Source organism: Lactuca serriola, chromosome 2 (assembly GCF_051521515.1).
Source record: "Lactuca serriola cultivar US96UC23 chromosome 2, Lser_US96UC23_V15, whole genome shotgun sequence".
Taxonomy (NCBI): Eukaryota; Viridiplantae; Streptophyta; class Magnoliopsida; order Asterales; family Asteraceae; genus Lactuca; species Lactuca serriola.
This window is the reverse complement of record NC_136409.1, coordinates 121,878,179-121,891,253: the sequence shown is the minus strand read 5'-3', so window position 1 is coordinate 121,891,253 and position 13,075 is coordinate 121,878,179. Positions and strand designations below refer to the sequence as shown.

The 13,075-nt window shown below is 45.0% G+C and overlaps 1 protein-coding gene across 1 annotated transcript; it reads left to right on the top strand.

Annotated features, from left to right (window-relative positions):
• The first annotated feature begins 4,196 nt into the window (after nucleotides 1-4,196).
• On the top strand, nucleotides 4,197-4,682 carry LOC145089530 (uncharacterized). Its single transcript, XM_079027956.1, has one exon. It carries the CDS (start codon nucleotides 4,197-4,199, stop codon nucleotides 4,680-4,682), a length of 486 nt encoding a protein of 161 aa, XP_078884082.1.
• The last annotated feature ends 8,393 nt before the right edge of the window (nucleotides 4,683-13,075 follow it).

Sequence of the window (13,075 nt, the reverse complement as noted above, 5' to 3'; positions counted from 1 at the left end):
CTACCAAGGCTAAACTGTGTTGTAAAATCGTCTGTTGTAAAAGTGTGTAATTACCCAAGTATAACTATCATTTGTTAAAAATATAGTTTGTACATTAATGCTTAAGTGAGGTTATCACTAAAATATGTAATGGGTAAATCATTGCAGTACTGTAGCTTTGTATAATAAGACTACTGCTGTACTAAATACTACTACCTTAAACCGGATTTATATTAAGGTATATTGTGATAAATTGCACCATGCTATCGACTGGTAACAACGACATAATGAATGGTCGTAATAAAAAAAAAATGATGTTTGGCACCCGCAGACCTGCAGGTCCGGCTGTAGCTAGCAGCAAGGTGTAGGATAGTCAATCCAGTATAGATCTATACGCAAACTCATGCTCTCCCTCCAAGAGAATTCTGGCTACAACTCGGGCCATGACATTTAAGGCATGCTCCGATACAGTGGATCACAATTGTTAACGTATTCATGTATATGTAATGTTTCTCGTTCTTGTATAGTTGTATATGTTCATGTTTCTAGTATAACTGTATATATACATGTTTCTAGTATAGCTGTATATGCACTTGTTTCTAGTATATCTGTATATGTACATGTTTCTAGTATAGCTGTATATGCACTTGTTTCTAGTATAACTGTATATGTACATGTTTCTAGTATAGCTGTATATGCACTTGTTTCTAGTATATTTGTATATGTACATGTTTCTAGTATAGCTTTATATGCACTTGTTTCTAGTATATCTGTATATGTACTTGTTTCTAGTATAGCTGTATATGTACTTGTTTCTAGTATAGCTGTATATGTACTTGTTTCTAGTATAGCTGTATATGTACTTGTGTTACCCCGATGGTAACTAGCTATTGATGTACTGATAAGTATGAATATGGAAGTACTTTTATGTCTATACATGTATATATGATATATATAAGTAATATGGAAACGACCTTCGGATGGTCACCCGAAATCCCACCAGACCACATCCAAATCGAGGAAAAGGAAATAGGGCGGATGGCCTTCCTAAGCCCTTTAAACATTATTTATATATCTATACATATATGGGCATGCAATTGAATATGTAAAAGCATAAATAAGTTTTCATAAGACATTTGAAGCATAATTATAATTTCAAGAGAAGATCGACTTGATGTCGATCTATAAAACAATTTGAAGGCATAAGTTGATAAAACAGTTTAAGTATAAGAAACATTTGTTTGAATCACAGTTTGAGAATAAGTTTGGATAGTAAAAGAGTTTGTAAAACATTTCAAAGTAAAGCAGTTTGAACAGTGTAAAAATCGTTGTTTTCCTAGTTATTAATCACATGTGATTAAATGCAATCACATGTGATTGAAGCAATAACTGAAGTATTTGACTTGTATTCCCCCCCCATAAAGTATTTAAAACATTTAAAATCATTTCAAAGGTTGATTCAAGGGGGTATGAACTCACTTGTGGTGAGTTGTTTGAATTGCAGTGTCGGATACCGTGCTAGGTGGCAAACGGAGACTTGTTTACACGCACGAGCCTAGTTATCATATAATAAGCATATATATAACTAATTAGACAAATGATAACTTAATAAGTAAGTTAATACACTTAGGAAACATGTAAACACTTTTTATAAGTGTTTAAGGTCCAAATGGTTGCATCTAAGTTGCTACGGGACAAGGCAAAAGGGTTTGAAACATCAAATGGCCTTGCATAAGAGTTCACCACCCAACAAACCCCACCCTTTGGAGTTTATGGCCGTAAACTCATGGGTTTATGGTCGTGAACTCCTCACATGGTGGTTTTGGGTGTTTTATGGTGCTATCTTGATCCTATAACACTCCTAGCTTTGTTGGAATAACACATGAAGTAGTTTAAGGCCTTGGAAAGCTCTATAGGGGAGTTTACGGCCAAAGGACCTCATCCCCTAGAGTTTACGGCGCTAAACTCCTATGGGGTGATGGCTTTTAATTGTTTTGAGGCCCTTGCATGTGTAGGATAGCTTCCAAACTTTTATCTAAGGCTAATGGGGACAAGAGGCACACATTTGTGCCATTACTTGGAGTTTACGGCCCAAGATATGTTCCTTGGCCGTAAACTCCTTTTAAGGAGTGATTATGATGTGTTTTACTCTCCTTTCAAGTCCCATGTGTTCAAGGTAAATTGTCTTAAGGCCTATGGTGTGTTTGGAATGCTTTTTACCCTAGAAAAAGGGGTTTACGGCCCAAGAGGGGTTCTTGGCCGTAAACTCCTATAAACTTGTGATTTTGATGGGTTTTGATGTCCTAAATAAGCACAAGCATTTGAGGATAAAGTTCTTAGGCTTAAGGGGGAAGTTTAGGGCACTAAATGCCCTTGAAAAGGGGTTTACGGCCCAAGGAAGTTCCTTGGCCGTAAACTCCAATGACTTGTGTTTCTTGGTTGCTTTTTAGTCCCAAATGATTATACACTAACCCCTAAAAAAGTTGTCTAGCAAGGAATCGGGTCTAGGAAGCCTTAAAGTTCCATTTTGGAGTTTACTCCCCAAGAACGTTCTTGGGCGGTAAACTCCCGGATCTTGTAATATAAGCATGTTATTGATGTTAATAAGCCTCTAACAAGTATTGAAACACATTTAGTAAAGTAGACTCACAATATGGGATGAAAACCCGAAGATCCGTCAGAGAGAATATGGCTTTTCTCTATTTGGAAGTGTAAATAATGAATTTATTTAATTCAGAAAACTATTTATAGTCCTGGAATATTTTGGCAGAAAATATTTTTATTCCTGATTTTGGACTGTAACATTTTGAAACTTGAAATGCCCGAATTTCAGAAAACCAGGAGCATCCACTCTCCTGATATCTCCTTAAACATAAACCCTAATGTACATAGACTTGTTCGGAAAAGTATGAAAATCACTGAAACTGAACTGGCTTCTATTGGATAGATAATGTTCGTACAATGGAAATTTCGGGTTGTCACAAAGTGAGTCAAATAATTAGAACTCCACTAAAGAAGATGAAGGTGTATCTGCAACTTGGATCAAAGACAGGGAGGAGGGGGAAATCGTTTAGGATGGGAACCATAACTCTCCAATATACCATATGGAAGAAAAGACTAATGAAGGCGGTGATGACCCAACAATGCCATGCACGGTGGCCGGAGATGACACGGATCATCACCAGAGAATAGCATCAGCGATGAAGACCAGTGATTCTGGTGAGGAAAGACCGATTCTCGAGAAAGGGGTTTACGAAGCGACAATTAATTTCCAAGATAATTCAAAAGATAACGGTAAGACGGATTGGGTTGCCGCCCTAGATAATCAGACGGATCCAATACCCTCGGATCTTCAGACTTTGGGCCTAATGAAAATTGTTAATTTCCCAGCTTCATTAGCCCAATCTGGGTGCTTTGGCCCTTTTCCCTCTTTTAACTACACTCCTCCTTCATTCGGTCAACATAGTTTAGATAATGGTCATGTCCGATCCTCTTTAAAGAGACGCCGCTTACAGCACTCTCCCCCCAGTGAACTCACAAATTCGATCCCAATAACCACCCTGTTTCAAGCCCCTGAAATAAGTCGACCTCCCCCCATCATCGTATCCACCACCAACACAGATAAACCAACTCAGATCCCTCAACCCAGCGCCAGCCAAGACATCGATGTACAGAACCATGAATTAACCGACCTAGTGGTGGAATCAACAGAAATTGAAGTGACAACAGCAGTGGGTTCCCTAATTGGGTTCGAGATTGAACCTAATAATCGTATCCTAACTGAAATTCTTGGAGTGTCATTTAAGCACAATGTTCCCCAAAGAATTTCCTTTCTCTGAATATTAATGGTATTGGGGGAGAGCATAAGGTGGCATGAATCAGATGAATTAAATGAAAGCCTAGGCTATCATTTATTGCAATCCAAGAAGCACAACTCCTAGACGCTGAGATTATTGATGCAAGGGCTTGTTGGGGCTCTACTGATTTTAGTGTTAGTCGCATCAGCTCTTACAGAAGGTCTGGAGGTTTACTAAGTATGTGGGATAATAAGATGTTCACTTCTACTGATGTTATATCCTCTCACAATTATCTTATCAATATTGGCACTTGGGAAGGCATTTCAAGACCAGTAATTATTGCTAATATTTATGGACCACAACCGGTACGTGAAAAGGCATTGTTGTGGGAAGAATTGAAAGGGATCATACAAGCTATCGATGGTGTGGATCATGATAGGGGACTTTAATGCAGTAAGGAGACCTGAGGAGAGATTTAATTCAATTTTCTGCTATCGTACAGCCATAGACTTCAACAAGTTCATACTAGAGGTGGGTTTCACAGATCTTAAAATGGGTGGGTTCAGATATACATGCTTTCGGAATGAAGACATAAAACTGAGCAAACTAGATCGCTTCCTAATCAGTCCAAGCTTTCTTGATATTGCTCCCAAAACCTATGTCACCGCGTTACCACGAGAACTCTCCAACCACTGTCCCATACTACTCTCTACCACCAAACCGGACTTCGGCCACCCACCATTCAGGCTCTCCAATTCTTGGTTACTGAGAGAGGGTTTTGAGAAGACTTTCATAACCAGCTGGAATAATTTTATTGGGTTCGGAACCCCGGACCAGTACATGGCGGCAAAACTAAGACACGTCAAAGAAGCCTTAAAAAATGGAGAGCAACAGAACACCCCATAGAAGAGGCTACTTTAATTAAGCTCAAAATGGAGATAGAACGATTGGATCATGAAGCTGAATCCAGGTCACTCAACACAGAAGAAGCGACGAGGCGAAGGGATAGTTTCAAAAAAATCGCAGAACTCGAAAAAATCAGAGCGTTAGACATAAAGCAAAAGTCTCGGGTCAAATGGGTTGTAGACGGGAATGAAAACACTCGATTATTTCAGGGCCATGTTCACAATAATAATTCGAAAAATAGGATTGATGGACTCATGATCAACGGGTTGTGGTGCACTGACCCGACGATGATAAAACTGGAGACCTTCAAATTTTTTGCCAATAAGTTTAAAGAAAAATGGCCTTCCAGACCGAAACTAAGCAATAGCCACTTTAATAAGATCACCCCAGCTGATTGCCAGATGGTAGAAGCACCAATCTCACTGGAGGAAATTAAGGAGGCAATGTGGGCTTGTGGAAACGAGAAAGCCCCTGGACCCGACGGATACACATTCAAATTCATAAAAAGATATTGGGGTGTACTGCTGGGAGACATTGCTGATGTGGTCAAACATTTTGAGCACTATGGGAAACTGGACAAATCGTGTAACTCTTCATTCATATCCCTGATCCCCAAAATCAAAGACCCCATCATGTTAAGTGATTTTAGACCTATCAGTCTAATAGGATCATTATACAAGATCATTGCTAAGATCCTTGCACAAAGAATAAAGAAGGTTATGGGGGAAGTGAATAGATGAAGTTCAATCTGCATATGTCGAAGGCAGGAACATTCTTGATGGGCCGTTGATAGTAAATGAACTATGTGCCTGGGTAAAAAAGTCAAAAAAATAAGGTCTTGCTTTTCAAAGTTGACTTCGATAAAGCATTTGACTCCATAAATTGGGGATTTCTCGACTCAAACCTAAAAATTATGGGATTTGGAGACAAATGGAGGGCATGGATCAAGGGCTGTCTTGAATCTGCCAAATCATCGGTCTTGGTTAACGGGAGCCCGACTAAGGAATTCCCAATCTCAAAAGGGGTGAGGCAGGGGGACCCGCCATCACCGTTCCTCTTCATCATTGCCATGGAGGGATTAAGTGTAGCCATGCGGGCTGCATGTCAAACTGGAGTCTTCTAGGGTTTAACATTACCAAACGGTGGACCAACGATCTCCCACTTACTATACACAGACGACGCACCGTTTGTCGGAGAATGGTCGAAAAGAAACATAAAAAACCTTGCCAGGGTCCTGCACTGCTTTCATGCCTCCTCCGATCTCAAGGTAAACTTTGATAAATCAAAGGTTTTTGGGATTGACGCTGATATGCATGAAGTCTCAATATAGGCCACAACTCTTGGTTGCAAACCATCCTCTCTCCCATTCACTAACCTTGGTGTTCCGGTCGGGGCAAACATGAAATTAATTAAAAATCGGAAACGGGTGATCGAGAGATTTCATAAAAAACTGTCCATATGGAAATCCAAAACCTTTTCGTTTGGTGGTAGACTAACGCTTGTTTAGTCGGTTCTGGGTAACTTACCTGTAGCACCTGGTTCCTGGTACGTATTCTTGGTTATTAACTCTAATTATATATTGCATTTTAATCTTGGACTCGGCGAGTTGAAGGACTAACTCGCCGAGTAGAAGCTGGACCAGACGCAGGATCTACTCTGTCTACTTGGCGAGTAGGCTCATGGGACTCGGCGAGTAGACCCTGTCTGGACTAAAACCCTAACCCGGGTGTTTGTACCCTATTTAAACGATCTAACCCAGCCTCCATTTCCCCTAGCACTCCCAGAGATCTGTAGAATGAAACCCTAGCCCCCTTTGTGTCCTTGTGGGTGATTTTTAGCATTGTGAAGGTGGTTTGGAGCTTGGGAGAAGAAGGAGAAGGTTGAAGAGTGCAAGAAGGGAAGAAGATTCGAAATCTACTCTGTGAAGGGCTTCTATTCAGGTAGAAAAGTTCCTACCTTGATCTTTAGTTCATTGAATCCCCCTTTTTTTGTCCCTAAAAAAGAGGTTTTAAGCCCTAAGAACCTAAATCTCTATGTGTTATGGTTAATGTTCTGCAAGGAATTCGGATTTGGACCTTTAGGACATCCTAGTAGCATAAAGTCTCGGTGGTTGAGGTGATTGAGGTCCCTATTGAGTGTAGGACCTCTTAAAGAGCTTGGAATTGCATGTTTGAGCTCATAGGGCCATGCATGCACGTAAAGTTTGCAACTTTATGTGGTAAACACGCCCTAGGACCATAGATCTGTGGTTTTGAAGCATTGCATGTCTCAGATCTGGCCTACTCAGGAAATGGGTCGAGGGACTCGGCGAGTCCCAAAGTGGAACTCGGCGAGTTCTATGAAGATGGTCTTAGACTCGGCGAGTTGGATGAACAACTCGGCGAGTCCTATGAAGATTGCCTGGAGCTCGCCGAGTTGTTATTCAAACTCGGCGAGTCATATGAACTTTCACAGAGCAAGAGGGGTTTAAGCATTGAAGGTTCAACCCTTCATACCTGCACGCGAATTAACCGTGTAACGAAGTCCCCAAAAACCCCAAACCCTCGTATGGGGTGTTCTGGTGTGGATTGGAAACGAGTAGGGGATCCGCTCGAGGAACTCGGCGAGTTGCTCACGGACTCGGTGAGTCGGGACTCGAGTCGGCCCCATAGTCCCGAGTGGTGAGTCAAGGGTGACTCAGTGAGTGGGGAGAGGGACTTGGCGAGTAGGACCAGATTAGTAAGGGAAGGACTCTGCGAGTTGCTCGCGGACTCGGCGAGTCCAGTCAACTTGAAGTTGACTTTTACTTGGATTTCGACTTGGTCAAGGGTAAAAGGGTCATTTTACTCTAAGTACATCTAGCAGTGTTTGACTGATCGTTTTGTGGGAATTATAGCTGGAGGACGTCCGGAGCAGCAGTAGACAGTCAGTTCCCGATCAAATCAGCAGCTACTTTGAGGTGAGTTACCTTCCAGTAGCGGTGGGTCTACGGCCAAAATGCCGGCCCACTAGTAGGAGTTGTACGTTAGATGAAGGTCTTTGTGATATCATCTAGGTTTACTACTACACGATATGTTATATGCTAGCATGATATGTTATATGTGATAGAAGTAGAGTTTGGTTGTTAGGACCGAAGGGTAGTTCAGACACCCTAGATATGTCTGATAATATGCTATGTTATTATGTATGTGTAAGTAGCAATAGGGGTGAAATAGTCCTCGAGGATCGGTTGTCAGGACCGACGGGTAGTCAGCACCCCAGAATAGCTTGACACGGGTAGTCAGCACCCCAGAATGGCTTGACACGGGTAGGACGGCACCCCAGAATGGCCGCACGGGTAGGACGGCATCCCAGAATGGCCGTACCGGGTAGTCAGGCACCCCAGAATAGCCTGGCAGTATGTATGTTATGTGGTATGATGAGGGAACTCACTAAGCTTTGTGCTTACATTTTTCAGTTGGTTTTTCAAGTACCTCTTCAGCTAGCGGAAAGGAGCCGGCGTGGTAGCGGCATATCACACACACTCTTGTTTCCGCAGTTATGAGTTTATTCTGGGATTGATACTCTGATATTTTGGTTGTTTACATGTTGTGGATTTCAAATTTGGGTTTTCGATGTGAAATGGTTTAATTAAACAATGTTTTAATTATTAATGTTTTCTAAGTAATGTTTTAAAAACGAAAATTTTTTGACGTGAAAATTGGGTCGTTACAAGTTGGTATCAGAGCCTTGGTTTGAGGGATTCGGACACACCTTCGGGGGTGTCTGAACTCAAATCGCGGGATTAAAAGATTTTCCGAAAAGAAAATGTTTTCTAAAAACTGAGAAAAGAGTTTTGAGAAAGAACGAAGTGTGTGATGTGCGCGACCGGCTGAGCTCAAGTAAGTATTCCCCAAAGTACCCATACAAGTTTATGTTATGTTTATCAGCTTTTGTAGTTCAGCATGCTAGAATAGGACTAAGGATCTAGGAGTGATGCCTTATGTGCCTGCTTTATATGTTTCAGCTGTATGAGAAATTGCATGCTAGTGTTGAGTAGACAGCAAGTAGGATAGCCTGATTAGGTTATGCCTGATAGTATGAACTTAGCATTGTATGCTAGTACAGTTCCTGTAAGCAGATAGAGTTGATTGAGAATGTTACCCTTGTCTGAATGCTGCTTGCTTCGTGCTTTGTGGGACTCTGAATAATAGGAGTTAGCCATTAGGTGAATACGTCACGTCACATGTGATCAGGGTTGAATAATCTTAGTGTGCTGTATTTCATCCTATTGCGCAACTCTTGTTTGAGTCCAACCGTTGTAGGGACGAGTCTGTTACTTGAAGGATTATCTGAGCCTCATCACATGTGATGGTATTCAGGTAATGGCTGATTGGCATTACAAGGAGGACTGCAGCAGCTGAGGACTGGGTAGAGTAGAGTCAGAGATTTCCCTAGGGCAAGCCTAGGATGAGTATAACAGTGAACAGCAATAGTGAAAGGGGTCTGGTGGAGTCAAGGCAGTCCTTGAAGAAGGTACGGATAGATGTGGAAGGTAGTATGGGCCTGTACTACTGAAAGCAGAGGATCCGTACCCGAACTAAGGAAGGCTGAGATAAGACCAGGGAACTTGCAGTAGTTGTGATCCCTCAAGAAGTAGCAGTATCACTAACAATTGTTATTTATGTATTGCAGAATGGTGGTACTTCGATCGAGGCCGATAGATGGCGGTTCAGGAGAGGGTTCAGGTTCGGGATCAGGTTTCGAGCCGGTAGATGAGGGACTATGAGAGTTCATCGCATCAGAGATCACCAGGGGTATCCTTGAGTCGACCCCCATCATCTTCGGGTCGATCAAGGAAGGGATAGTTGAGATGATGGAGGATCGCCTCAGGGCATTCAGGAGCGACATGGCATCTGGCCAGTCGGGATCTCGCACGCTGTCCTTCTAGGACTTCAGGGGCAGTGGTGCGCCGTATTTCCACGGGGAAAGACCCCATTGCTGCCAGGCGATGGATTGCAGACATTGAGTCTGCAAAGTTGACTAGCTTCTGCCCCGAGGGGTCGAAGGTGAGGTATGCAGCAGGGTGTTTACGAGACCGAGCTCGAGATTGGTGGGAGTCAGTGGGTGACTCGTTGGGAGCCTCAGCGGTCGAGGCTATGACCTGGTCGGGCTTTGTGAGCAGATTCAGGGCGGAGTTTGCGCCCGCTGTCGAGCTTCAGTAGCTGGCCAGGGAGTTTTTAGATATGAGACAGACGACGGAGACTGTAGCGGAGATCACCGCCAAGTTCCGGGAGAGGGCACTGTTGGTGCCCCAGTACGCGGGTGATGAGGACATGAGGAGGACCCGCTATCATGACATGCTCCGAGCTGACATTCGGGAGCACGTTAGTTTTTCAGCTTGCTCCACCTTGGACTCTATGATTGCCAGGGCGAGGGAGAGGGAGATAGATTTGGAACATATCCAGAAACGGAAGTCTGAGGAGGCACAGACGGGAGGGGCTTCGGGGAAGAAGCCCAAGGGATCAGATGGTAGGCCGAAAGGCCAGTCAGGACCGAGCCGCTGCAGGAAATGCGGCAGGCCTCACGAGGGGTCATGTAGACTGGGATCGTCAGGCTGCTATAAGTGCGGCAAGACGGGGCATTTTAGCAGGGATTGTACCGCCCCTGCACCTGTGTTACAGACATCGGAGTTGATGTGTTTTCACTGCAACCAGAAGGGCCACAAGAAGGCCAATTGTCCCCAGTTGACAGCTACAGCGCCAGTGAAGGCGCCAGCACCAGCGACCCAGCGGATTACTGATGGTCGGCAGGGCAAGGCAGAGGCTCCAGTGGTGAGGAGTTGGGCATTTCAGCTGACTATCGAGGAGGCACGCGTCGCACCCGATGTGGTGACGGGTATGATTCTTTCCCTCTATTTTATTTTATGATGTTATGATATTGATATGTGCTCTGTGGGTATATGTATGCATTAGGATCGTTCCATGTGAACGACATCCCAGTTTAGGTGCTGGTTGACTCGGGTGCATCCCGATCATTTGTTTCCCTTGCGCTTAGCAAGAAGTTTCCTGAGTCTTCGGGCGTGTTAGATTGCCCTTTAGAGGTATAAATTGCTGATGATCGATCAGTGTGGGCATCGATGGTGTTTCGGGATTGCGTATTGCGTTTGTTTGAGGAGAGCTACTTGGTAGACTTGGTTCCCATTCCGTTGCATGGGAACAAGCTGATTATAGGCATGGATTGGTTGAGCCCTAATGGGGCGGTGATAGATTGCGCACAACAGCTAGTGCGAGTCAGGACCCCAGGTGGGGAAGAGTTAGTGATTCATGGCGAGAGGCCACAATGTGGACCCTCAGTCTGTTCAGCAGCGAGGGCTAGACGATACCTTCAGCGAGGATGCGCAGGTTATGTCGCGTACGTAATGGATACCCGGGAGGCGGGTAAGGCGATGGTGAGCGAGGTTCCGGTGGTGCGAGATTTCGCAGATATTTTTCCAGAGGAGCTTCCTGGGATACCTCCAGAGCGACAGGTAGAGTTCAGGATTGACCTCGTTCCTGGTGCGGCTCCGATAGCCAAGGCACCGTATCGGTTGGCTCCTCCTGAGATGCAGGAGTTGTCTACATAGCTGCAGGAGCTGTTAGACAAGGGATTCATTTGACCGAGCAGTTCACCCTGGGGAGCCCCGATTCTATTCGTGAAAAAGAAGGACGGGTCGCATCAGATGTGTATAGATTACCGGGAGCTGAACAAGGTAACGGTGAAGAACCGTTACCCACTCCTAAGGATTGATGATCTCTTTGACCAGCTTCAGGGAGCGTCTTGGTTTTCCAAGATCGATTTGCGTTCGGGTTATCATCAGATGAGGGTCAGAGAGGAGGATGCGCAGAAGACCGCGTTTCGGACGCGCTATGGCCATTATGAGTTTGTGGTGATGCCGTTTGGGCTCACCAATGCTCCCACCACATTCATGGTCCTCATGAACGACATATGCAGACCGATGCTGGATCGGTCTGTGATAGTTTTCATTGACGACATCTTGGTTTATTCCAAGACACAGGAGGAGCATGAGGAGTATCTGAGAGAGGTTTTGGAGACCCTGGGGAGGGAGAGCTTGTATGCCAAGTTCTCCAAGTGCGAGTTTTGGTTGCCCGAGGTGCAATTTCTCGGACACCTTGTCAACCAGAACGAGATTCTAGTCGACCCGGCCAACGTCAAGGCCGTCATGAGATGGGAGGTTCCTAAGTCTCCATCCGAGATTCGGAGCTTCCTAGGATTAGCAGGCTACTATCAGAGATTCATTCAGGATTTATCCAAGATAGCCGTACCCCTGACGCGGCTGACGAAGAAAGTCGTAGTCTTTCGGTGGGGACCCGAGCAGCAGGCTGCGTTTGAGACGCTGAGACAGAGATTGTGCGAGGCGCCAATCTTAGCCCTGCCAGAGGACGTAGAGGATTTTGTGGTTTACTGTGACGCGTCCATTTTAGGGTTGGGCGCGGTACTGATGTAGAGGGGGCATGTCATTGCCTACGCTTCAAGGCAGCTCAAGCCTCACGAGGCGAACTACCCGACGCATGATTTGGAGTTGGGGGCGGTGGTTTTTGCCCTCAAGATTTGGTGGCATTACCTCTACGGGGTTCGATGTACCATCTACACGGACCACAAGAGTTTGAGGTACCTCATGGATCAGCCGAATCTGAACATGAGGCAGCGTCGGTGGTTGGATGTGGTGAAGGATTATGATTGCGAGATCCTCTACCACCCGGGGAAGGCCAACGTGGTGGCCGATGCGCTTAGCCGCAAGGCGGCGCCGATCAGGGATATTTGCATGAGGATGACCGTAGTGACTCCCCTGTTGGAGCAAATTCGGGAAGCTCACCAGGACGCTATCAAGGAGGAGCATCGGAAGAGAGAGCGTGTGGTGGGCCAGGTTTCCTCCTTTGATTATGATAGCCGATGACTATTGACACTACACCGTAGGGTGTGGGTGCCGTATCACGGAGGCGTGCGCCAGATCTTGATGGAGGAGGCGCATAAATCCCGATTCTCTATTCATCCAGGGGCGACGAAGATGTATAAGGATCTTCGTCCAGATTATTGGTGGCCCTGCATGAAGCGGGATGTGGCTTGGTACGTTGAGCGGTGCTTGACCTACAGGAAGGTCAAGGCCGAACATCAGAGACCGCATGGAAAGATGCAGCCGTTGGACATCCCGTTGTGGAAATGGGAAGATATCATGATGGATTTTATCACGAAGCTTCCCAGGACCGCGCGTGGAGTAGATTCGATTTGGGTCATCGTGGATCGATTGACCAAGAGTGCTCATTTTATTCCGATGCAGGAGAGCATTTCGGCAGAGAAATTGGCCGACATCTATATTAGGGAGATTGATGCGCGGCACGGGGTGTCAGTATCGGTGATCTCGAACAGGGATGTGC